Consider the following 27,600-nt stretch of genomic DNA (forward strand, 5'->3'; position numbering starts at 1 on the left):
GCCACTAGACATTTATATTATAGATATATATATATGTGTGTATATGTATATATATATATATAATATATATATATATATTAATTTGTGTAATTATTAAAAAAAAATTTTTTTCTTCACATAGCATTTTCCCAAATAAAAGTAGTTGAATTTTTTTTTTTTTTTAGGGTTGTTTCAATGGATTTAGCAACGATGTTCTGAAAGCAGTGTATAAAAGAAACTATGTGTAAGTATTTTACTCCAGGTTTGTGCTTGCTATGCAGTCTGTATTGTGTTATGCCTTGTATCTCTTTTCATTTGTAGACTAAATTTGAAGAGTTGGTTTGCTCATGGTGTGTTCCTTGTATGAGTTGTATAGTTTAGTTGTCATTGGGATAACTAGTCTGTGTAGCAGTTTTTCCCATATTCATAACTGAATTCTTAAATGTTTATAAACAAATTTGCTTTCTGAGCGCTCCTGGGTATAAGCATTCTAAACTTGACTTAAAATTCTAACAAAACCTCATATAATCACAAGTAAAATAAACATTCAGTTTCAATTACTGGGACTACCCTTCTATCTAGGTCAGCAGATAATGCACAATATAGTTAATATTGGTAGTATTATATCGGATATATATCAAATAGTAAGTGGGATGTCCTTAATAAAGAAAAAACATGGTAAGTATAAAAATAAAATTACATTTGGTATGTGCCATGATCTTGAATCCAGTGTCTATACAGAAATCCACCTCACTATTTGTGGTTGCAGATAGTTTTTTTTTTTTTTTTTTTTCCGGGATGTTTGTTTCTTTCCCTTGCATAATGCCTCAACATGTATATTATGTGTATCTCAAACACTTGCATGAATATAATCAAGAGACTCCAATTATTCAAACTGACTTCTCAAAATCATTTTCTTATTCTTAAATAGTGTGGTAGCTTTATTATCAATCTTCTCTTTAAATCTGAAACAGCTGGCTGTGACTGAAGTCGCCTTAGTCACTTACCAATGAATACACTTTTTCTGCCACCACGAAGGATTTACTATGGAGTTCCTACTTTCACCAAAACTACTTATTAATATTGCACACTTAAATCACATATACAGGTAACATGAGCCTCACTTTGGCTTCTGAAGTTCACAAAGAATCGCAGAGAATTTGGTAGAATAAATGTATTTAATCCGAAAAATATTTCCAAGGCTTAATTACAAAATAGTTAATAACGATACATACAAAATAAGTTGCACAAATAAGTTTCAGAAATAAAACCAGAATCTAACTTACTAATCTAAAACTTGGTGTGGGAGGAGTGCATTTTGAGAAAGATGGCACACCTAGATACTGTAGGCCTCCTCATTTATTAAAGGTCCATTATAATTACCACTTTCTCCAATGCTTTGTGGTTCCTCTGAACTTCACTTAAACGCAGTGGGTGTGAGTCATTAAGGAGAGCAAAGAAGTAAATTTGCACCTTGGCAAAACTATGTTGTATTGGATGGGGAGATAAACTTAAAATGTGGGGCCTGTCCTAGATCAACTTTAAATTTCAGTGTAAAAATAAAGCTATCAAGTATTTGAGTGCTACATGAAAAAGCAGGCAGTATTTTCTTTATGTGCAAAACAATAAATTAATTTGCACCCCATGCATTGTAACATGGTTTGTCCAAGACCAATCTTGCATCTTGCTCCTTTCTTTTTTTTTTGCTTTGCTCTCCTCTCCTTATTGTCTCATCTTTAGTATTCCCTATGAAACTCTAGAGTCTCATAGTGATAAATGTGTTGTATCGGAGTACTTTTAGATGACTCGTGATATACGAGTCCCTGCTCCGTTGTACCAGATGTCTGCTCGTTTGAAAATTTGATAGGTTAGTCATTGTGCTCCCTACTTCTTCAATACATTTGGCAAATGGCCTTTTTCAATATGGTTGCTTGGACAAGTTAAGTATTTGCTTGCATGTAATAATTTGCAAGGCTACTTGGATTAATTGAACATAAAATATGTTTCTCTAGCACGGACAGCTGGGGGACACTGCTGACCAAGGGGTATAGAGGGCGCTGTGGAGTAAAGGTACTACAAACTTGTCTAGCCTGCTCCCACTCTGGTAGGAAATCCTCAGGTTTTTTTTTTTTTTTTAAGTAGTGCCCTATGGAGTGGGGCACTTGCAGTTAAGCTAAAATTTTGTTACATTTATTTATTTTGCATTATTTTTAGCGCTGTTTACAGTGAACTCCGCAGATGCGGACAGGGAGAGCGCCATCAGGAACTTTAGTGCCACCCCCCTCCCCCCTGTCATACTGAGGGCCACCAGAAAAAGGGACACCTGGCACTGGGATAGTGCTCAGGGACCCGGCCACTGACCAGGGCAGTGTAGCAGACTGCTCTGGGGCAGCAGCTACATGAGCCGTTCTCCCCGGCAGAGTGGAGACTGACATGCCGGCGGTCCTTGCCCAAGCCTGCTGCCAGGGCAGGATCAGTGCTGACAGACAGCGGAGGACAAAGCAGATACAGGGAACATTATAACTGGTGCTGAGAAGTCAGAGCACAGTCCTCACTAGTTACTGTGTGAATGGGCACCATGTCTTCACATGAGGCGGGCCTGCAGAAAGGAGAGGGAGCAAGCGAAAAGTTACTCCACCCCCCCAAGGAACTAGCAAGGTTCTTTGCTGAACTTAAGACAGGCAATGTATGTTTGGGGACGGTACAGGCATCTCGGTTAACTGTCTTGGACATCAAGGGTCTCCAGTGAGCCCCTCGGATGCAAAACTTGTTAAGGTCGGTCTAGGTGCTGGTCACAGTGTCTTCTTCTCTGGAGATGATATTAATCACAGCATAAGTGCGTCCCCTCTCCCCCAGGATTCGGGAGGCTGATACAGACCCCCTCCTTACAGGAGGAGGGTGAAGTTATAGACGAATCATGTATAAGGATGTGTCTGTTTGAGAGGAGTATCCTTCCATCAGACAGGGAATGGAGAACTTGATCTTGGCAGTGAAGCATGTGCTTTACTTTCCTGATGAGGACCTAATGCCTCCACAAACACCTGTGTTCAAGAGAACAAAGAAATGAACAGTGTTTTTCCCCCCATCTCCACAACTGTTTAAGATTTGGGGTGAGGCCAGACTTAAGCCAGATAATAAATATCAGACTTTACTATCCTTTCCCTGAGTCCGAAATGGGGTCCTGGGAGACACACCTTAGTATTGATGCTCATTTGGCAAAATCTACAATTATTCCATTGTCCAGTGCAGCTAGTTTGAAAGATAGAACTTACCGATAATATGACCGCATTTTAAAGTCCATTTATTTGTCCTCTGGGGCATCCTTGTACCTGGTTAAGGCAGCATTGTGGGTCATTATAGCAGTGCAAAAATGGGCCACAACCTTGAGTGATTGAATTAAAGCTGGCACTGCGAGGACTGATCTGTTCCCTTTGGTAGACCATGTCAGAGAGGCTGCTGAGTTTCTGGGAGGTGCAGTTTTAGATGGTGGGCAGGGGGCTGTCCCTTACCTCCTTGTTGGCCATAGCAGCCAGAGGTACTCTTTGGCTCACATCTTGGTCAACAGATGTTGAGTACTAAAGAGCTTTGGAGGCATTGCCTTTTGAAGGGTCAGAGTTTGGCCAAGCTCTGGACAAATTTATTGCCCAGGTCATGGTAAGTATGAGCACTTTGGCCACTCCAAAAGTGAAACTTTTTCATTCCTTCTCGTTATGTTGGGAACTCTAGAGATGCCCCTACAAGAAGTCAGTCTGCTGTACCAAGAGGAGCGGCCCAGAGACGCAGGCAGGCTTGGATAGGCTGCCATCCTACTCCCAAACAGGCTGAAAAGCAGTCTGCATGCCTCGCAGCCGTGTCATGTAGGTTTCTTTAGTGATCATTCCATATCTAGTCGACCTCCTGATCAAAGCGGATTCAGCTGTTCTGCTCGCTCACATCTCAGGTTAACAATGGAATTTCTGCAAGCGCATGGCTGGGGAGGCAGCATCCTAGATTTCTTGATATTGATAATCCAAAGGGTGGTGTTTCTGGGCTGATACCAGGGCCCAAAAGGTGTTTTTACTTCCGGACAAAATTTGGACTCGACACCAGGTAAAGAGGGTACTGTCTCTAAAGCTTGTCTCATTTCTGCAGTGCATGAAACTGATGGGGTGCATGGTGTATTGTTTAAAGGCAGTTTGGTTTGCCCGGTTCCACTCTTGAAAATTTCATCTGGAGATTCTGGCAAAGTTGTCGAGGTCATATCCTCGTTTGGAAGGTTGGTGCCTTCAGTTGTCAGCAGAGACTTATCAGTCTCTACTATGGTGGCTCAGGTCAAGATCCGGATCCAGTTAGTGCCACGGTGATGACTTATGTCCTCCACCAAGGAGTAACAAGATACTCTTGCAATTCAAGAGGTAGCCAAGATAATGAAATTGGTGGGACGCCAAGTTCCGATATTTTCAGCAGTTTTCATCCTGGGAGTAAACACTTGGGAGGCAGACTACTTCGCTTGCCATGCTCATCATCCAGGGGAGTGGTCCCTCCATCCGGAGTTGTTCATTCGGGTTGTTCTCAGGTGGGGTCAGCCGGATATCAAAGTAATGACCTCCTGGTTGCACTACAATGTGAACAGGTACTGTTTCAAGACAAGGAATACTCGGGCGGTTTTCGTGAACGCCATGACAGTTACTTATAAGGTTCAAATTGGCTAATATCGTTCTGCAAATTCCAATGTTGCCAAGGGTACTGAAAAAGGTAAGGCGAGAAAGGGTTCTAGTAATTCTCTTGGCTCCAGACTGGCCTTGGAGATCCTGGTACTTGGATCTTCTCAGCATAGCGGTGGCTTCTTACTCTCAGAGAAGACCTGCTCAGCCTAGGTCTGTTCTTTCACCAGGACTTGGCACCAGGCTTTGTTGTCTTGGAAGTGGAAACCTTAATTCTAAAAATAAAGGTCTGTTGGATTATTTTTCGGACAATGATCAACAAACAAAATCCATCACCTTCCAGTAATTATCACATAATCTGGAAATCTTATATTGCTTGGTGTAAGAAGAGAGGGGTTCCTACTTTTTCTTTTCAGATAGCTAGGTTGTTAGCATTCCTACAGAATGCTCTGGATAAAACTTTTTTGCAAGGGGTTCTACATATGGAGCTATCATTTGTTGCTTCGGTGGAGCCATGGGACTTTAATTTGGTTCTCGGGGTCTTGCAGAAATCGCCATTTGAACCGCTAGAATCTGTTCCTTTTAAATTTCTCACCTGGCAGGTGGTCATTTTTTAGCCCATTTCCTCAGACAGGAGGGTTTCGGAGTTGCCGTCTCTATACTGTTTCTCACTTTTTATTTCCTTTCTTGACTATAGGGCAGTACTCTGTGCTATACACTCTTGTCAACCGAAAGTGGTTTCCAAGTTTCACATCAATCAGGACATGGTTATTCTGGCTTTGCCTAGAGATTTTCAGTCCAGCGGTCAGGAGTCTCTTGTGCTCTTGGATGTGGTCCGCTCTTTGCGGATTTATTTGGATCGTTTGGTGTCAGTCAGGAAGACTTACAGCCTGCTGGTGTTTTATGATGATCGGAAGCGTGGCTGGCCAGCCACACAACAGACGATATCTAGATTGATCATGGCTACAATTTGTCAGGCTTGTGTCTCTGAGGGTTCTCCAGTTCCAGTTGGTCTTGCTGCCCATTTCACTAGGTCGGTTAGTGGTTCCTGGGCGGCGAGGCACGGGGCCTCGTTCAAGGAGTTGGGCCGGCGGCTACTTGGTCATCCGTCCACACATTCACCATAGTTGGTGTGTGTTTCGCACGCTTTCATGGCTTAGTTAAATAAAGTGAGCATTTCCTGCCAGAGGGAGGTCATAGAGGGAAGGGAGCAGGCTAGATAAGTTTGTAGTGCCTTTGTTGACTATGGGGTATAGAGGGCAATGTGGAGTAAAGGCACTGCAAACTTGTCTTGACTTGTGGTCTCCAACTGTGTTTAGAGAAATAGATTGTACGGTAAGTACAAAAATATTTTTATTAAAATTTCGGAATAAAAAACTGTGCTAAATTCCTATGACTATAAATATGCAGCAAACTATGCATTTAATAAATTAAAGGGTTTTAATTAAAACATACCTTGAAACTAAAGAATATATATCATGTAAGACTAACAGAACAGGATCATAATTAACTGTCCTCTGCTTACAAATGTTTTTTAATTATATTCGCTTTCCTATAAACATATTTGGCAAAGTCTAGAAAATGAAATAACAGAAAAATAGGATATATTTCCTCCCTCTCCCGTAAGCTCCAATGGCTAAAATAGCGGAGGATAGAATATATAACCACAAAATAAATTTACATGAGCAAAAAACCTGAATAAAAAAAATACTGTGATCTAAAAAAAATATGCACCACTGTTACTCAGTGCACACTTGGTATTTTTCATAAATCTGTGAAGAATTTGTCCGCAGGAAAAGAATAGGCTCCGTCAGATCCTTCTTCACGGATTTGCTCAAGTCTGGTCTAATTATTCTAAGTGCAGAGAAACAACCCCTCAACAGCAATGGTGTCCCTATTATAATGCAGATTCATGTGTACCCACTCACACAACTTACTTTCTGATCTGTACTATTCATAACCATCTGCTGAAAAGATTGTGACTCTGTACACTCTACAAATATCTACTTACACTGCTGATCGTGAGTGCATAGACACAATCACATTTTCCCGATCATTGTTGATTGTGTGATCTGCACGATAAATGCATAGATGTGTGCCCAACTAAATTTGGGTTGGTGGCAAAGCAGTAGCCACCAGGTGAACATCTGACAATTTATGGATATCTTTCACTGTTCTTCTTGCTGAGTGATTAAATATTTATTTTCTCCTTCCTGCCATTGGGATGACACTGCAAGACTTTGGGGTATAGTAGATGGCCTAGGGGTAAAGGCACTTTAACTAAAATGAAGGGATGGCTCCAGAGTGGAGGGGTGTACACTAAAAATGTTTAAAGTACTTAGGGGGTAGGGCATTTTATATTTTACAGCATTAGAATATACAGCATTGGAATATAACACAAATTAACCTAGAGCAAAAAATAAAAAAAACATTCTAGTATAATGGTATCTTCTGATACAGAACACCTTCACTCTAAAACAGATAGCAGAGGACTAATTTACCAAAGTGCAGGCTCAGCAAGAATGAACCTGTGAGTTCAGGAATTTAATGGTGACCAGTGTTTAAAATTCCAAAAGGGAAACACCTGGTATGCAAAATTATAACTAATTACTTTTAGTTTTTAAAGGTAAATTTTTAATTAAACATCAAAAACTCATACAGTAAAGTCCTATTAGTTTTGCTTCATAGCCTTTTAAAGTATACTTTAAGGATATATTTATTTTTTAAAGAGACATGTCAACTCCTCAGGTTGATAATGCTTATTGAACACATAAATATTTTTGTCTATCGGACAAGATTGATAAGACTTTTTTTTTCTGGAATCCCCATATTGTGATTGACAAAGGATAAAAATTTCAAAGTGATATGTGGATTAGGCACTGAGATGTGAATTGTTTGTGAGACATATCACACTAAAAACGTTGAATCAGGATTGGTATTTCTGAGCAATTTTACAAACTTTGACCGCCTATATCGCAGAAACTGAGGCCTAGAAAAGATGAATTTTACATGGGTTATTAGATATGTGGTAGTATCAAGTGTACCAATGTTCATAGAAATCTGAGTCTGTGGGTGTCATAACGAAATTTTTCTGGGTGATTTGACATGTAATGACCCGTAGGTGACTCTTCTCATTCTCTAAACACATCACATGTTCCACTTTCACAGCCACTACTACCTGTTAGTGGGGTTGCCCAATCTGAGGCAGGTTTGCCATTATCTATAGCCACGTCTGCCAAGGGGAGCCCCCCCCCCCATAGGACGACTGGCAAACGTCTATTCCAGTCCGTATTCCCATCTCTGAACTCTTTTCTGAAGAAGATGGGAGAGTTGCTTCAGGAATCTGAGGGGGAAATTTTCTGTGATGAGGACAGTTCTGAGCATACGATCCCCTAAGGGATCACCCTGGCGCTAACAGTCAATAAATCTATTCTCAAAAATGAAAAAAATATATTAGTGTATAGTTGACCCTGCAGCTTGAACCACGGTTCACCAAACCGTTATCAGATCAAACATGTATACAATATGACAAGCACTGGGACAGCCTATAATAATAATTTCAATTAGTCCCTCTACATGGGGTACACTTCATTCTAAGACCAATTCACAATCGATATTTATTTATACAGCATACAATACATAGAATAAAATTACCATAAAAATGTCACTAAATAGAAGCATGGTACACCGCTTAAAAATAACTACACCATATAATACTGTTGTGATCCCTAATAGAGACAGATATATGTAAATATCTCTCATCCCTTGGAATAAATGCAGAGAGGACCAGATTCCTGCAATATCTATATAGTGTCAACAAGTAGAGTCAATTCCTGAACGCTTAGTGATATCATCACATAAAAATGGATATAAAAAGGTACGTATAGAACCAGAGGAAAAGTGAAAGTTTTCTCAAAAAACGAATACATGCATGATCCAAAAGGATAAAGATAAAAAAACATTAATGTGGTCACTGTTTCATTCCTGATTCGCAAAACGTAGAAATGCCCAAGGAGGATACTGATAGAAATGCTTGACTATAGAGATAAACTTCACCTATATATAGGCAAAACTGTCATTGAATAGGAGTGGGGCTTACCCGACCTGGATCTGTGATCCGAAGCGTGGTCAGAGCGCTAGGACGTACGTCCGTCTGTAAGTGTAGCGATGCAAGCCCCTTTGCTTAATATTATTCGTTCCACTTAATACGGCATATATTGAAATCGGGGAAAAAGATCTCCTTTGCCTTGAATCTCTCTCACTCATCACACAGCGCTGTGTTTCAAAAGGTATAAAGGTAAGTTTTCCCCTGACGCGTTTCGTCCTATACACTTAGGACTTTCTCAAAGCTGATCCTCCCACAACTCTGACTCCTATTTAAAGAACATTTGGGCGTAACTGTTCAATCAGTAATTAGTGTCTTAAAGTGAACCATTCCACTTTCCTCAGTTTGGGACAAATTGAAATAAAATGGTAAATGTTCCAAAATGCATATTTATATATTTCGCTCTATATGCATCCACTGAAAATTCAGATGTATATAGATACATATCTATTTAAACCATTTTTGCTACTTATAAAAGACATTCTATATCATATTACAATGTAAAAAGCTGGTTCCTTTAATATTACAATTAGACATACATCTACATGAAAACAGCCCCTACAATAATACTAAATAACCCATTATTAATTCTTCTGGTGCACATTTCTCAAAATTATGAATAAAAATAAATATAAATAAAATATTACACAGAATCGGATGAGTACGGCATATACAATTCACCTATATGAACATGGCACACAGGTCTCTTATCAATTTCGTAGATCATATATGTCACTATGAATTAACCTCATCGTGGTGCCCTTAATATTCAAATCCCTATCTGCACCTCCATAGAGATGGAGGATAGAGGGGAAGGAGGAAGGGGAACGAAAGACCAAAGGAAGGATGGTAACACGGATAGCTTCCTCTTTACAGAGAACAACTTGTTCAATCACAAAAATCCAATGCCTCATTTAAACCATTCGGGAAAAGGGTCCCTAATTTAAAAATCCAAGATGATTCACACATAAATATTCTTTTGAATCTGTCCCCTTTCCTTACAGTCAATAGTACATGTTCTAAATCAATGATCTTAAGACATTCCGGATTTTTATCGTGAACTTCTGAATAATGCCTCGACACACTGTGTGTCAAGAGGCCATTCAGAATATTCCGCCTATGTTCACAAAATCTTGTTTTAAGGGACCTAGTAGTGCGACCAACATACTGGAGTTGACAGCCACACTCCAGCATGTATACGATATATAAAGTGTCACAGTTAATGAAGTGCTCAATAGGATACTCTCTCCCGCAGGAGTTTGATCTCGCATTCATTACTCTATTCACAATGTGGCCACATGTCAAACACTTTGTTTTGCCACACTTATAACACCCCTTTGGTCTACCAGGGAGCCATGTAATATTTTATCACCTCCCCAAAATTCATAAAAGTTTAGTTTCTCCCCCAGGAAGCCCCATCATATCGGGCAATGGTTCGCTCACGTCGAACCTCTCGTCCTTTGTGGACCACTATCTACAGGAATTTATCCCACGTTAACCATCTTATATCAAGGATACTATTCACTTTTTGAACATAGTAAATCAATTGGAATGGAAGTCAGACTATGGCTTTTTAACACTCGATGTCCAAGCGCTATATACAAACATACCCCATGAGGGGGGATTAGAGGCCGTTAGAAAGACTTTGGACAAAGATAACAATATCACTAGGGCTAAGTGTGATTTTATCTTGGATTCCATAAAGTTTATTTTAACCCATAATTATTTTATTTTTGACAATCGGTTTTATTTACAGATTCTGGGTACGGCGATGGGGACCAGGTTCGCGCCGAGCTTTGCCAACCTGTATATGGGGCTATTGGAGGAGGAGCTTATACGGAGAGGTCGGTTCGGCGCGAACCTGGTCCTGTACGGCCGATACATAGATGACCTATTTTTTGTGTGGAAGGGCAGTTTGGATTCGGTTTTGGAATTTGTGGAATGCCTCAATAATACATTTAATTTGAAGTCTACTTATACCTTTAACAAAGATACTGTAAATTTTCTAGATGTTACAGTAACAGCTAATGGTAACAAAATCATTACCTCGAATTACAAAAAGCCAACAGATGTATGCAACTACCTTCACTATGATATACCTAGGGGACAATTCAGTAGGTTAAGTAGAAATTGTTCGGAAGATCAGGACTTCATGATTCAATCTGATAAGATGTTAGATAACTAACAAGAGGGGGTACCCTGAGAATTTACTTAGGGAACCTGCCTCCCAGGTCTCTACTTTGGATAGGGGTCTCTTATTGGAATCCTCAGGTGAACATAAAAAGAAAAGAGTTTGATAAACAATCCAGCTTTTATTTCTATGTATAATGCTAAATCTAAACAGATTAGAAATGCTGTCGGGAGGAATTTGAGCATTCTAAAGGAAGATAATATACTAAAGAATGTTCTAGATGATAAGCCTAAGGTGATTTTTTAGAAAAAATGTGGATTTAAAGAAAATACTAGCTCCGAGTCTTTTAAAACAAGAACAGCCAAAAAGGGAGGATACATGGCTCCCTGGTAGACCAAAGGGGTGTTATAAGTGTGGCAAACCAAGAGGTTTGACATGTGACCACCGTGAACAGAGTAATGAATGCGAGATCAAACTCCTGCGGGAGAGAGTATCCTATTGAGCACTTCATTAACTGTGACACTTCATATATCGTATACATGCTGGAGTGTGGCTGTCAACTCCAGTATGTTGGTCGCACTACTAGGTCCCTTAAAACAAGATTTTGTGAACATAGGCAGAATATTCTGAATGGCCTGTTGACACACAGTGTGTCGAGGCATTATTCAGAAGTTCACGATAAAAATCCGGAATGTCTTAAGATCATTGATTTAGAACATGTACTATTGACTGTAAGGAAAGGGGACAGATTCAAAAGAATATTTATGTGTGAATCATCTTGGATTTTTAAATTAGGGACCCTTTTCCCGAATGGTTTAAATGAGGCATCGGATTTTTGTGATTGAACAAGTTGTCCTCTGTAAAGACGAAGCTATCCGTGTTACCATCCTTCCTTTGGTCTTTCGTTCCCCTTCCTCCTTCCCCTCTATCCTCCATCTCTATGGAGGTGTAGATAGGGATTTGAATATTAAGGGCATCACGATGAGGTTAATTCATAGTGACATATATGATCTACGAAATTAATAAGAAGAGACCTGTGTGCCATGTTCATATAGGTGAATTGTATATGCCGTACTCATCCGATTCTGTGTAATATTTTATTTATATTTATTCATAATTTTGAGAAATGTGCACCAGAAGAATTAATAATGGGTTATTTAGTATTATTGTAGGGGCTGTTTTGTATGTAGATGTATGTCTAATTGTAATATTAAAGGAACCAGCTTTTTACATTGTAATATGATATAGAATGTCTTTTATAAGTAGCAAAAATGGTTTAAATAGATATGTATCTATATACATCTGAATTTTCTGTGGATGCATATAGAGCGAAATATATGAATATGCATTTTGGAACATTTACCATTTTATTTCAATTTGTCCCAAACTGAGGAAAGTGGAATGGTTCACTTTAAGACACTAATTACTGATTGAACAGTTACGCCCAAATGTTCTTTAAATAGGAGTCAGAGTTGTGGGAGGATCAGCTTTGAGAAAGTCCTAAGTGTATAGGACGAAACGCGTCAGGGGAAAACTTACCTTTATACCTTTTGAAACACAGCGCTGTGTGATGAGTGAGAGAGATTCAAGGCAAAGGAGATCTTTTTCCCCGATTTCAATATATGCCGTATTAAGTGGAACGAATAATATTAAGCAAAGGGGCTTGCATCGCTACACTTACAGACGGACGTACGTCCTAGCACTCTGACCACGCTTCGGATCACAGATCCAGATCGGGTAAGCCCCACTCCTATTCACCCTCTGAAGCCTCCAGGACGCAGTAAGATTTGTTTATGTGGACACTTTCTATTGTCAACCCTATGGCAAAAGTTCTATAAACGAACATATGACAATAAGGAGGTCTCAATGACAGTTTTGCCTATATATAGGTGAAGTTTATCTCTATAGTCAAGCATTTGGAGACTATCAGTATCCTCCTTGGGCATTTCTCCCTTTGCGAATCAGGAATGAAACAGTGACCACATTAATGTTTTTATTTTTATCCTTTTGGATCATGCATGTATTTGTTTTTTGAGAAAACTTTCACTTTTCCTCCTGGTTCTATACCTTTTTATATCCATTTTTATGTGATGATATCACTAAGCGTTCAGGAATTGACTCTACTTGTTGACACTATATAGATATTGCAGGAATCTGGTCCTCTCTGCATTTATTCCAAGGGATGAGAGATATATACATATATCTGTCTCTATTAGGGATCACAACAGTATTATATGGTGTAGTTATTTTTAAGCGGTGTACCATGCTTCTATTTAGTGAAATTTTTATGGTAATTTTATTCTATGTATTGTATGCTGTATACATAAATATCGATTGTGAATTGGTCTTGGAATGAATTTTGTACCCCATGTAGAGGGACTAATTGAAATCATTATTATAGGCTGTCCCAGCGCTTGTTATATTGTATACATGAGGACAGTTCTACCTGACAGAGCGTAGACATTTTGATCCTGGGTGTTAGGCAGACCTTAGCTTTTGCCTTTTTTTAAAAGGCTTTAAAAGAAGCAGATGGTTTTGTTTCCTGTCTTCCCAGCTTTTAAAGTTGGCATCTGAGGCCTGGCAGAAGCTTACCAAAACGTTCCAGATGCCAGGTAAATTTTAATCCCTCTAGTCATTGGAGAAGTCTGTTAAATGGTAAAGTGCTCCCACGGTGGATCTTCCAATTTGCCACCTCACCACGACCACTGCTATTCCGGTGCAGGGTACTGTTTCACCATGGAATCCTACGGATAAAAAGTGTGGCTTTCTTCTCGGTTCCGCATATGTGGTAATGGGAAGTTGGTTTAGACCAAACATGTCGTCTGGGGCAACAAGGCCTTTCAGACCTTAGCGGAACAGTTGGCTAAGGACCTCCAACTCAATGTGCCTAGAGCTGATTTGTTGGTCTTGGCGGAACATATACAGGATTTCTATGACTTTGTAGGTCAGGCATCTTTAGACACTGTCTCTTAGCCGCAGACTTTCTGCGCTCTTAATTGCGGCCTGCAATTCTTTGTGGTTGTGCTCTTGGTTGGCTGATGCAGACTCAAAGTGTACCTTGGAGTCTTTGCCATTTGATGGTTTTAACCGGTTTGCTTACGCGCTGTAATAAATCATTCAGGTGGCTCCGTTCTGCCTGTCTGCACCGCTAAACTAAAGTTTACCAGCTTTCGTCCCATTCGTAGGTTCGAGAGCGTCTGCCTCCTGAGAGCAGTCTCCTTTTTCAAGAGGGCGGCCCCCACAGAAGGGGAGCACCCAAGCTGGTGGACAAGTCCGCTGCATGATGGGACTTCCGTCAATCTTGTGTGGGGGGGTGTCTGATTTCAGAAAAGCAGTAGAGGTTGGCCTCGACTTCAGATATCTGGGTTCAGGGAATTGTAACTCATGGCTGTTATCGACCTAGTCAAATTCCCTCTACACAGGTTTTTCACGACAGATCTACCTTCCTGCGCACTCAGGAAACTGGTGGTGCTTTAGAAGGCTATTCAGAAGATTCTGGTGCGATTATTCAGGTTTTGCCTCCGGAGTAAGGTTTTGGGTTTTTCGCCAACCTGTTCTAAGGCGTAACGAACCATCTTGTTTTGTGACTGTGGGGAAATGAGGTATTATCACCTCAACCTGTCTGCAACTCGTTTTTCACAAACTGCGGACTATAAGAACATAATTTTTCTAGCCCTCTGGTTCTCCATATTTGTCAGTCATATTTAAGCTTGGATATATTCTATTTTGAAAGTAGTTAAAATGTCTTCCGGCATGGTTTATCTTGCAGACTAGTCCATTGTTTCAGCCTAGGAAAAAAGGATTATTGTCCACCAGTCATGTATGAATGTACTTCACACCAGGGGATCTCTTGTCTTTGTTTTGCTGTAGGTCTGTGTGTGCTAGCATAGGGAAAAGGCCCACAGGCAGAGCTCTGTTTAATTACAGAGGACTGAATTGTGTATTTAAATGTAAATGTGTCTGGATGGTGATCTCTCCTGTTTAAACAAACTCTGCTGTATAGCAACAGAACAATACCTGTCCCTAATTAAATCAGGAGTGACTCATCTGCTGTCCCTTTGTCTGTATGTTTACGTGTGAAAAGGTAAACACAGAAAAGAACCAATAAGTCAGGTCCTTAAACTTCTAAGGAGGTAATGTTTGTGTTAGCCACGGCAGCCGTGGGCACTGCCGCGACTCTCCGCCTCTGCTCTGTGGCGTCCCGGCTGATGCTATGACGACCGGGACGTCACTTCCGGTCCCGACGTCCCGGTTGCCTAGGCAACAACCTCTATTTACCTGCCGCAGCGCCCGGCCAGCTGTTAGATAGCCGGGCGCGTGCGCACAGGGCTGGCCCATCTTCGCCAATAGTGGCTAATCTAGGGGAGCTTTACCTGTGTTACTGGCAGTGTGCCAGTAATTTATTATGCAGCCACCTGGTTGATTTGCATCGGCTGAGCACCTTTACTCCCATTTGGCCACCAGTGATCTAATTAATTAAGCTACTCCTGTGGATTAATGTAGGGCTCTGTTCTGATTGGCCCTTTGTACTATTTAAGGCAGTGAGGACTGAGTCTCACTGCCGGTTATAGCGTTCTGTTTCAGTACTGCTGCCTGCTCCTGTTCTTGTCTTTGGTGTTGTAACCTGTGATTGATTACCTGTGTATGACCTTTGCCTGTTCCTGGATTCTGAACCTGTGCCTGTGACCTTGACCCTTCTGCCTGTACCTGACATATCCTCTGGCGCTCTGTCCAGTCCGCTGGACTCTGACCTGCCGCTGTTCCGTGTGCAACCTCCTGTACCTGTGCACTGCCGTGGTAGCATAAACTCGTACTACTCTCCGCATAAGACCTGGGGGCGTCTGAGTACCTGTGAGCGTAACCAGTGTCTACTGGAAAGGCGGCTGCTAAAGGTGAAGACCTCTACTACCTGTTCTATGAGTTTATGTTGCACTGGTGGCCATAACAGTTTGCCTTTAAAAACCAGCTCCAGAGAACAGCAAATTGGTATTCACTCCCAAGTGATAGCTGAAGTCAGGCGGGCGTTGAGATATAGATCTCTGCCCCTGATGGGAAAGGGTCTCTGGAGTACTGCCGTTGCCCTGATCTACCTCTCCAGGTCTTGGGTAGTTGTGTGTCCACCAAAAGCGGAATGACAGTGACTCAAGGCCGCTACCTTTGCTGGTAGCCTTAAAGGAGAGAGGGGGATAATCTTGGATTGATAGACAGTGGTCCCTGAAAGTGACAAGGATACTGATGAGGTGTTTTCATTATACCCTGTATGTTGTCTGTCCCAGACTGTAGTGTTGTTTGTTTCAAGTTATTATTTAAATATGTTTATTGCTGTTTGTTGCTTCCATTTTGTTAAACTTATTTGTATTATTTTGGATATTTCCCTGGGTGATTTTGAACCTTGGGTAGGTTCTGGGTAGGCCAGCTGTGCGGCGCAGAAGGTTACGTTAAACTCTGCATCCATACAGTGATCTCAAGCAGAGAGTTCGAGATGACATTCTGGATGGATGTGGCTTTCTGTGATTGCGGACATGGCACACAGAATTCCTGGTATCGTTAGACATGCATGATGCCCATATGGGGAGGGTGATCGGTCTCCTTCACTTTACAGTCCTCAGTAACACGATCATGTCGGCTTTTCCCTTTGGTCTTTCGTCCGCACAGCAGGTGTTCACGGGTTTCCTGAAGTCACGATCATGACTTATTTGGACGACCTGCCTGAATAAATACTTTTGTGACACATTCAGCTAACCATTCAAGTACTTGCGAAGTGCAGAGATTGGATCTTGGTTACCACATACTCCAGTCTATCCAGTTGGGGCGCGGTCATTGGTTTGCTCCGATTTCAGGGCTTCTGGTCTCCCTTGGAGTTCTCCTTGCCCATCAGTGTGCTAGAACTCAGGGCTACAGGTCAAGGGGTTCTGACCAGAAGGCCCTTTGAGATCCAATCAGACAATGCTACGGCAGTAGCTTGCCTGAACCATCAGGGGAAAATGCGCAGTACCATGGCAATGCGAGAGACAGCGAAGATAATGTCCCGGGCGGAACATTATGTTCCAGTGATGTTGGCCCTAATTATCTCTGGGGCGGAGAACTGGGAGGCCGAATACCTCAGCTGCAACCAGTGTTCAGCCAGAGATCGACCTCATGGCGTCCTGTCTGAACTTCTGAGTCCCTCTCTTCTGCTCGAAGTCCAGGGATCAGGAGGCGGGATGTGTGGATGCCATGACAGTTCCATGGTGGTTTTGTGTGGTATACTTATTTCCTCCGTATTCTAATCTCCCACAGGTGCTCAAAATACCTCACAAGCGAAAGGGTTCTTGTCATTCTAGTGGCTCCAGACTGGCAGTGCAGAACGTAGAATATTCTAAGGATGGCAGTAGGTCCACCTTACTGGTTGCGTTTTTGTCTGGATCTTCTTTTAAATTGTCTGGTTTTGCCGATGTGGCTACTGAAACCCTGATTCTTCAGGTCGGGTCCTCTTGCACACAGTTGTGAGGACTTTGGTTAAAGCAAGGAAATGTTCTTTCCTGCAAATTCTTATCTGGTGGTGGTGTGAAAGTCAAAGTTTTCACACTGCTTGTTTTTTAGTATTTCCCGACTATTCAACAGTCCATCCTGCAGGAAAGATAATAAAGAAACAACACATAGCACAGTTCAATAGGATTGTTGTGTGTCAATTTCCAAATATCTAAATAAAGAGCGGCAGTCGCCTTCTCCAAGGTTTATTAAAATTTGTGTCTGTTATTATTATTATTATTATTATTATTATTATTAATTTTTTATTTATAGGGCGCCACAAAGTATCCGTAGCGCCGTACAAGGACAAACAATGGCACAGTACAAGGTGAAACAGCACAGTACAAGTAACAGTAAGCACTATAACTCTGGGGGCTCAGGCACAGCATGAAAGAGAGGGAGGGAGGGAGGGGAAAAGTGAGTACAGGCAGGGTTATATGTGAATTTTTAATGAATGTTTGTTTTAAAATTTTTATAAACATTTTCTTTTTATGGTTCGTTTATCCTGTTACAAGTCTTAGTCAGTGCCTAATACGATCCAGTTATTCAGATTTAAACCTCTTATTTGGATAAAGGCCTGCTTTTGTCTTCTTTCAAACTGCAAGTTTCGGCGCTCTCAGTTTTCATTTAATGCAAGTTGGCACCTATGAGAGAGGTCCAGATTTTTCTACAAGGGGTACAGCGCACTCACCCCACCCCCTCCCACCCCAACATTAGAGCATTGGGTCTTAATCAAGGCTCTTATTAAGGAAGTCTTCTGTGTTCTGTTGATCTCCACCATGTTACTTGGAAGGGGGTGTTTTTACTCACTATATCCTCTGCTTGTCAGGTATCTAAGTTGGGGGTATTGTTGTAACCCCCCCTTCAGGAACTTCATTGATGTGATAGTGCTATATACTAAATCCTCCCATTTTCACTTAAACTAGGAGATTGTAGTTTTGGTGTACTGTCCTAGATCTCGGCCTTATGGTGAGACTTTGCCTCTTTTGTATGTGGTCTGGGCCCCTCACTGGTATGTCGACCATATGGTTTCTGTTTGAAAGACTAATGACCTTTTCATCCTGTATGATGCTTTTAAGCGTGGTTGGCCTACATCTAAGCAGTCGATTACTTACTTGCTGGATTACATCCACCATTCGCTTGGTTTGTGTCCAGTCGGCTCAGGTTGTGTCTATGGTTTTAAAGGCTCATTCCACCAGGGCTGTTGGTGCTTTGTAGGTAGCACATCACCGGGCTTCACTTGTGTAGGGCTGAGATGATCGTCTGTCAACACTTTCTCAAAATTCTATTAGTTGCAGGGTTTTGCATCTCAGGGGGCTAGCTTTGGAAACAAGGTGTTAAGCACAGCTGTTCCAGGGCAATTCCTACTTTAGGGGCAGCTTGGGTATGTCCCCAATTTCTGTGTCCCCCCTTTATTTTTTTACACAACGTAAAATTCATTTCTCTGACTCTTTAGTGGCTTCTCCTTGTTCTAGTTGGTTGTTGTTTCTGTTTACACCTTGTTGTTGGCCCTCTCTTCTAGACTTTGTTATACAAAAACTGAGGATGGGGCATAGGCGAGTTATGTTTAAAGTGCTTTTCTCCTAGTCTGAATGGTTTTTACGGTAAGTAAAAAAAAACCTTATTCTTTAACTGCAAGTGAGAAAGTTAGTTAATGTATTCAATATGTCCTCTATCGGTTATGACAAGGTGTCCATTTCTAAGCGGCAACACTTTGTATGCATCTTGTGATCCAAATATTGGTCAAAATCAAATTTGCCCTCAGGTCATGAGGGTGAAGACATGGGGTAGCTTAATCCTCCTCCTGACCTTTCTGTAACCCATTCATCCTAACTGCCATCTCAAACAGAGCAACTTTACCTATTGTCAACTGTTCATGGCTGTTATCAATTCTATGTTCCCATATTTAATTTTTTTAAATCCTTATCCTATTTCTCATACATCCTATTGGGGTATAGGAGGTGGTCCCCAAGGCACTTAACACTAAAACTGTGTACTCAGCTCAGTTTTAGTGCCCTTAGGAGTTCGGCATGTTTCTCATTGCTTGTGTCCTGGATTTTTATTTTTCAAGATTTTTTATTTCGTTTTATTCTTTTTAAAGGATCCTGGGCTCAGAAATGCCTCCCCAGGAGTGGATAGCCTGTGGCCTTCTTCCATACTGGGTCCCTGAGCAGCTTGAGGGCTCCCTTACCCCGCCCACCCCCAGCACTGCTGCTCCTTTTTTTTTTTTTTTTTTTTTTTTACATCGTCTCCACACAAGCAGCTCTGACAGGGCTCTTACTCTTGCTGACGTTTGTCTACCCCCTCCTCACCCTTAGAGAAATAGCATTGTCGGACAGATGAGGGACAGTCAGGCAGCCACAGCAAGATCTCCACTGGATCGGAGAGCACAGCTGTGACTACGCTCGCAAAGTAGGGTCACAGACATTACAATTGAGTCTGCTGGGCACAGACATCACTTTCTCTATCATGCGTAATAGGAAGAGATGGTTCTCCATACACCTTCATCCTTCCTGATGCGTTTCCTTGGCGGGGACGCCATTTTACATAAGTGTAGCCACATCTCTCAACCTCTGCTGTGCTCCTTCATTACAGGACAAGTTTTAAAACAGTGTCTGTGTGTGTGTGTGTATATACTTGCTGAAGTACCTTGTGCTGCCCCGGTTTAAATCTTCCAACTTAAGTTACCAATAAGTTGGATGTAACTATCCACCTTTTTAAAAATAAATAGCCGCTTAGCAGCTCTTCCAGCACACCCACGAGCTGGCTGCCAAGTTTTGTTTTCGTTTTTATATAATAAATGTCATCCAAATCCATCCTGTGGGAAGGCCCATAACAGGTTCCCCTGGGCCAAAGTTCTGCTCAGCATTTGCCAATGGTAGGTATGACCAGGACCCCCCCCTAAAACTAGGCCAGGATCCAACTTGACCACCTCGCGTTGGTTTAATCCTAATCAATGCAGAGCTGTTCGAATGCATTACCAGACAATCAGACCAAAGAATTGTGTGTGTGTATATAAGATATAGATCTTTTATTTGCACACCATGACAGAAAAGGGGACTTTCAAGAAAGGGTCTGCTGCAAAATCTGCATTGTATTATAGTTGTGCAAAAGTAACACACATTGTCTTGTGGACAGTCTGAACTGGAAGCCCTGTGTACAGAGTGTGAAGTGGAATTCCGGGACCAGCGCCTGACTGTCTGTGCCTTAAGTCATGGAAGCATCTGCTTTGCTTTGTCCCTTGACAGCATCTGGAAAGCAACGGGTATGATGTTATAACCCCTTAATCTAATCCATACCTGAACTGCACTTTTTAGCCATGTTGTTATCAGGAAGTATCCGTGATGAAACTATAACATCGCCTTGGAAAATTACTTCAGGGGTTAAATTCCACCTCCACAGAGAACACTCAGGAGTTGAGTGAATTAAGCTACCATTGTTTGTTTGCTCCCTATTGTCCACTAGTGAGCTCTACAGGCAGCCAGGAGCCGGACCCTTCAGTGGTCACCTGAGGAAAGACACCAGGGGAGGTAGGGTAGGGGGGCTGGATAGTGTGAGAAGCCCACCAATCGAGACCTTTTGCAACTCCCCTGGGCAGGCAGTTCCCAAGGTGGGATTGGGAGGTGATAAAAGAAGCTACCCTCGGCGCTGGACGTGTAAGTGACTGACTTTGGCCAAGAGGTGATGCTCTGCCAGAGATGTGCTAAGAAACCTATTTCACTGGATTTATTTGAACGGATTTCCTCACTTATTGGACCTGCTATCGTTAAGGGGCCGTGTTGTATTTAATCCTGTTCTGCAGAATAAATCATCCTTATATTTTCCTTTAATACCCTGTGTGAGATATTTGGGAAGCGCGTATCTTCATAGTGTCCATAACAGACGTCATGCCGACTACCTCAGCCACAACAAGGTCCATCCAGGGGAATTGTTGCTGCAAAAGGACGCATTTGACCCTTTTGTTCAGCGTTGGGGTCATAGATCTCATGGTGTCCTGCCTGAACTATCAAGGAAGAACACGGAGGTGTGGTCGCACACAGACGGGACTTATAGTCTATTTATTCATAGCAAAATGTTGCATTCCAGAATAGACAGGGTGCACTTTCGTTCGTTCTAGACATAGAACATAAGGGGAGAAAAGAGAAACATGAAAGGCACTCCAGTCCCAAAAATAAATGTCAAATTTAATTGTAAAACTTTACTTTTATTATGTTACATTAAAAACAAGGGAAAAGCAGCGAAATATTTAAAAAATGTAAGTAATGTGTGTGTACTGTATTAAAACATAAAGAGCACCCGACAGCAGTACAGGGTAATAGTATCTTCACTCAAGTGTCAAGAGAGTAGCTCCCAATAATATATTGTTCTCTCTACTGGGTTTAAATCATCAAATCTCTTGTTTCTATATATATTGATACAACATAATTTCTGCGAATCTACAGCAAGTGTACACACAGCGTCATTCATACAATTGTAGCGATACTGGACAATCTTGTAGCGATACTACCTTGAAAAAGCTATGTGCGAAACGTACGTCGGGGTAAAGTGGCGTCATTAGGACGTCACTCACACTCGACAGAACAGGCAGGCACTGTATCTCCTCTTCTCAGTATCGCTACAAGATTGTATGAATGGCGTTATGTGTGCGTTCACTGTAGGTCTGCATAAATTATATAGAGACATGTCCTCTTAGAATGAATTACTATAATTATATAGGCAGTCCAGTATCGCTACAATTGTATGAATGACTGGAGTGCCTTTCATGTTTCTCTTTTCTCCCCTTTCTCTATATGTCCTGCCTGAACTTCAAGGTTCCTCTGTTCTGCGCAAAATCCCGGGATCCTGTCACAGAATTCATGGATGCCATAGTGATTCCGTTGCATTTTCAGCTGGTCTACTTATTTTATCTGCTACCTATACTTCGAGAGTGCTCAAGAAGTTGAGTGCACGAGTGGCAGCCATTCAGCTTCTCTCTGAGCATGGTACTCGGATCTTCTCAGGACGGCCATAGGACCTCCAATCAGATTGCCTCTCCACCCAGACCTACTCATTAGGTTAGCTGGTTTTGACGCCGTGGCTTGGTACATGATACTCCAGTCTTGTGGGTTTTCCACCTTGGTGGTCAAAACCATGATCAGCGCCAGGAAGCCTTACTCTTCTGTATACTATTATGTGGTCTGGAAGGCATATGTTCTCTTGTGTGAAGGGCTCCATTCCCACGACTCTCGTTTCAACCTGTCCAGGTTGCTCACCTTTCTTCAGGCAGGCCTTGACTTTCGGTTACCTTCCTTGAAACTGTAGGTTTTGAAGCTGTCCGTTTTCTTCATACTCAAGTTGGCCATTATCCCGGAGTTTCACATCTTCCTACAGGGGGCGCATCACGTTGTACACCTGTTTGTGCACTCGATTGAGCCTTAGGATCTGAATTTGGCTCTTAAGGCTTTCGTCAGTGAACTACTTAAATCATTGGATTTTGTGGAAATTAGACCATCTGCATGCCGGTTGCCTGAGTTGGGGGGGGGGGGGGGGTTGTGTTGTGCCCTCCCCCCTTTTCTAGTATTTCATCCAGCCCTCATTAGGTTGAAAAATATCCCCAATATTTCAGTGTCGTCGTCCCCCCCCCCCCCCCCCCCGATAGGGTGTATGAGAAAATAGGATTTTTGGACTCGCTGTAAAATCCCTTTCTCGTAGTCCATTGGGGACACTGCACTCCCAACCTTGCTTTGTGTTGTATGCTGGTTTGCCTGACTGTTTGGGTTTTGTTATGCATAAACAGAGTACTCCTTCTTGTGGGAGGGGTGTAGTAGGGCAGGTGCTACACTCAGTTTTTTTATGTTAAAGTGCCTTGACTCCAGAACCACCAACTATACCCTAATGTTCTGTGGTGTCCCCCAGTGGACTACAAGAAAGGGATTTTATGGCGAGTACAAAAATTCAAATTTTATATGCTTCCCCTTTTCTTATACCTTTCCAATCCAACATTCCAACCAGTGATGCAACAATGGTGCTTTGACTACCGTTATAGTAGATTATTTGTATTTAGTATGACCCATATCCTCTCATGAACTACCGCTAGTGGCTGTACATATATTTACATAAAGGTAAAAGTAGACCAAACCTACAAAATACACATTTGATATACCTGTAAACTTCAGAAGTGGTAGAATGTGTTTACTGCTTAATGCCTATAAATGAAAAATATAGTTACTAAACTATGTTGACAAAATAAAACCTCTTAACCTTTTTCCAGGGAGAGGGGTGGCGCTTTCTAGAGTGCTTTTTTTTTTTTTTTTTTTTTTTTTTTTTTTTTACTTCATGCATGTCTTTTGCTCAAAGTGTTAATGTGCAGGTATGTATATGTTGCTTACTGTATGTTAAGGAAATGTAATCTGAAGTAAGAAATGGCTGTGCTTTAAAGCTTAACTTTGTGTTTTTACTATTCAGATCTGAAGCGATTAAAGGGGCAGTTATTGGAATAGATCTGGGAACAACAAATTCATGTGTTGCTGTTATGGAAGGAAAACAAGCAAAGGTATGTTACAAAAAAAAACGTTTTACAGATGTAAGCACATGTATTTGATTTTTGGATGCAACATTTCAGTAATGTATTTACATTTATCACTAATTATAGTTGTGAAGTTTACAATATGGCTGGATAGAGGTTAACTTAGTTTAATTTGTTTGCTATGACATTTCAAGGATCTTCAGGCTGATTCCCATTTTGGCATTGGGCCAAATAACTAGTGTAAAACAATCTACATTACTTTAAGTTAAACTGCAGGATTTTTTCTTGGTCTGAGTGGTGTGTATTATTGCAGGCAGTGTGATCCGCTCATTGGTGATGGTCAACTTATCACACACTGTCTATATGGAAAATAACATGCTCAAACTGTCTTACAAGTGATAACCTGGAAACATAGGACAAATAATGCATATTTTATTTTGCAGGTCCTCGAAAACTCAGAAGGGGCTAGAACCACTCCTTCTGTTGTTGCTTTTTCAGCTGATGGTGAGCGTTTAGTTGGAATGCCAGCTAAGCGTCAGGCAGTTACAAATCCCAACAACACATTTTATGCAACAAAACGCCTTATTGGCCGTCGATATGATGATCCCGAAGTTCAAAAAGATATGTATGTACAACTTTTGCAAGTGTGTTGTTTTTTTTGTTTTGTTTCCATAGTTATATCCCAGACCCACATTATATCAGGGAGTTACTATTGGTATTCTCCCACTATTAATGAGTATTTGTACATAAAGCTGGTGTGTATTGACTTGTGGCCAGTTGGGCTATGTTTTTACTATGCAATATGTAAGTTGGTATAAATATAAGGGGGGGGGGAAATTTACACATGCAGTTTTTGTAACCAACATACATGTAGGAAAATGGAGTCCAGGGACAGATCAAACTATAGTCTGTATAATGGTACATCAGTTAAATGCCCTGAAGGTGTATATGTGTATTTTCTTTTGTTTACTTTAATATTTCATTTTCTTCCTTGTGGAATACGGTTCATCCTATACTAGCAATGGCTCTGATTTAAAAGAAACCCTTTCCTACCACATAGCAGCACCAGCTCAATTCATTTATATATCTGCCTATATTCACTCAATTCAAGATGTTGACTAAATCGCTAATGTTCCTGATTATCTCTTGAGGCTCAGAACAGAAGGTGGTAGATAGTTATTTTGTGTCCAGAGAGCTTGCACTATATTGTTTCCGATGGCTATTGGTTTTATAAATCTGGGTTATCGATCGTTTTTCCTTGCCACACCCTTGCCATTTCTACCTAATGAGGCTACCCAATGATATAGGAATGTGTTTTGTGCCATTGGAAAGGCTTACCTAGTACCAGAGAGTTCTGGGTTTTTATTAAAACGTCTGATGTGCACTAATGTCTTGATTCCTCCAGCCAGTACTGCACCGAAAAACAGAGAAAAAGATTGGATTGAAAGATTTGGTATGGAATTTATTAGGTCTGTGATTGACATAATGGGGTCGAGGGTGGTTCAGCTCTTTTGACTGGAATGTGAAAATAGGCATCCTTATTATCCAAAGGGACTTGCCTGTATTTTGAATACTGCCATATAAATTGTGTTTTTTCTTTTTCTACTCCATGGCTGCCTTACAATGGCTTAACTCTCTACTCAGTTGAGTGTAAACAGGAAAAATTAAATGCACCTAGAGGATATACAAGCTGACTTTTCCATACCAGCAGCAACTTGTCTCTGCCTGATAGGAATGTTTTCCTCAACCATAAGCATTCTTCCTTTGGCAAGATGGCACATGCTAGACTTCAAATTTGATATACTTGCAAAGTGGGATCACAACTTACATTCCTAAGGCTTAAGGCTCCATCTTTCAAAGGTCATAAGACAGTCCATTAACTGGTGGCAACATCCAAGATTAAAAAGTCAAGGTAGTGGATAATGCTTACAACAGATTCCGATTCTATAGGTTGCATAGCTTCACTCCATACAGAAATATTACAAAGGCACTTGGCTGTAAAATGGCAAGCATCATCAAGGAAATGTTCCAGAAATGAGAACAGTGTGGCATGCAATTGAACACTTTCAGTATTGCCTACAGTACAAACATCTAAAATATTTTCCTACAACAGAAGAGTAGTTGCTTCCGTAAACAAGCTAGGGGCACAAAAAAGCAAGATGGTGATATCAGATGTAACAGCTGTGATGTGGGCTTCATGTTGCTGATAAAAACTGTCATAGCAGATTTTCGCAGCAGGCATCCAATACCCCCAGGGGAGTGGGCCTTACATGGAGAAGTCTTTCATCTGCTAGTCCAGTTAGCTGGGTTCCCTGACATGGATTTGATGGAAACAGCTCAAAATGCCAAAGGGCCCCAGTTTTATTCACGTCAAAGACAATTGGGCACCATGAATACATGCCTTACCTATCGATACCATGGAATTTCAAACTAGTTTGTATTCCCTTCTTTTTTCATCATTGCTTGCATTTTGAGAAAAATCAAGGAACAGTGGAGGTAATAGCTATCCCCTATTTTAGCCTCGCCATCCCTGGTTTGTAGTGGCTTAGAGAATGTTTCGAGAACAACCTTGGCCTCTACCATGCACACTAGGGGCCTGATTCATTAAGGATCTTAAATGAAGAGGTATCTTATTTCAGTCCCCCTGGACAAAACCATGTTACATTGCAAGGGGTGCAAACTATTTTTCTGTTTTGCACATAAGTTAAATACTGACTGTTTTTTCATGTAGCACACAAATACTCGATAGCTTATTTGCAAGATACCACTGACCGCAGAGTGGAATCCCAGTTAAAATCTATATTTGTAGCAGCGGGTTCATCCTTTAGACCCACTTTTGCTTCAGCTTGGGTTGCTAAAGCCATGTAAGCATGGGCACAGCAACTGGCAGAGGCCTTACAGGACTTGATTACCCTAGCTTTACATTTGAAAAGAGGCATCAGGGTACATTTTTGAGGCGGCTCAGAGCACAGCATCTGTGTCCTCTATTCAGGCTGCGTCAGTTTCAGCTAGAAGAACGTTATGGCTGAAATCCTGGGAAGGGGATTCAGAATCAAAGAAATTCATGGAATCTATTCCTTTTACAGCAGCAGGTCTGTTCGGCCCGGAATTAGATAATATGATTTCCCAGGCAACGGGGGGCAAAATCACCTCTTTGCCGGTAGAGGCCGGGCCCCAAGGTTTAGCTCCTTTCGTCAGTCCTTTCGGGGAACCTCCTTGCCCAGGGGACAGTCGTTTAAAGGTAGGCAACCGAATTCTCGAGTCTCGTCTGTCAGAGGCAGATCCTCATTTGCAGCTAGGCGCCAGGCCTCCAAGACTCAGGAGAAGCCTGTGTCCTGACTGCCACTCTATTCTCCAAGAGGTGGCGCCGGTGGGGGGACGTCTGTCTCTTTTTCAGGAACAGTGGGCAGCGTCATCCCAGGACCCTTGGATTCGGGGCATTATATCAAGAGGGTACATGATAGATCTGCTGGGGCCGATACCACAGCGCTTCTTTGTAACCCCGCTATCCCGAGATCCACAAAGAAGACAGGCAATGCAGGCCTGTGTTGCCTCTCTTCTTTCGCAAAGAGCCATTTGCAGGGTCCCAGACAACCAGAAAAGGAAGGGATTTTATTCAAATCTTTTTCTGGTCAAGAAGCGGGACGGGTCCTTTCGACCCATTTTAAACCTAAAGAGCCTCAATGTGCACTTACGAGTGGACAAATTTCGTATGGAGTCCCTGAGG

General features: G+C 41.6%; 1 protein-coding gene across 1 annotated transcript in view; it reads left to right on the top strand.

The window, feature by feature from the left end:
• The window catches only part of HSPA9 (heat shock protein family A (Hsp70) member 9), a 206,252-nt gene that overhangs the window by 25,414 nt on the left and 153,238 nt on the right, over window positions 1-27,600 (top strand). Inside the window, exons 2-4 of the mRNA XM_075209728.1 lie at window positions 165-223; window positions 23,813-23,900; window positions 24,317-24,498. Coding sequence (XP_075065829.1) covers window positions 165-223; window positions 23,813-23,900; window positions 24,317-24,498 — 329 coding nt within the window. The remainder of the gene's footprint in view (window positions 1-164; window positions 224-23,812; window positions 23,901-24,316; window positions 24,499-27,600) is intronic.

The sequence above is a fragment of the Mixophyes fleayi genome, chromosome 4, assembly GCF_038048845.1.
Source record: "Mixophyes fleayi isolate aMixFle1 chromosome 4, aMixFle1.hap1, whole genome shotgun sequence".
NCBI classification, from domain to species: Eukaryota; Metazoa; Chordata; class Amphibia; order Anura; family Limnodynastidae; genus Mixophyes; species Mixophyes fleayi.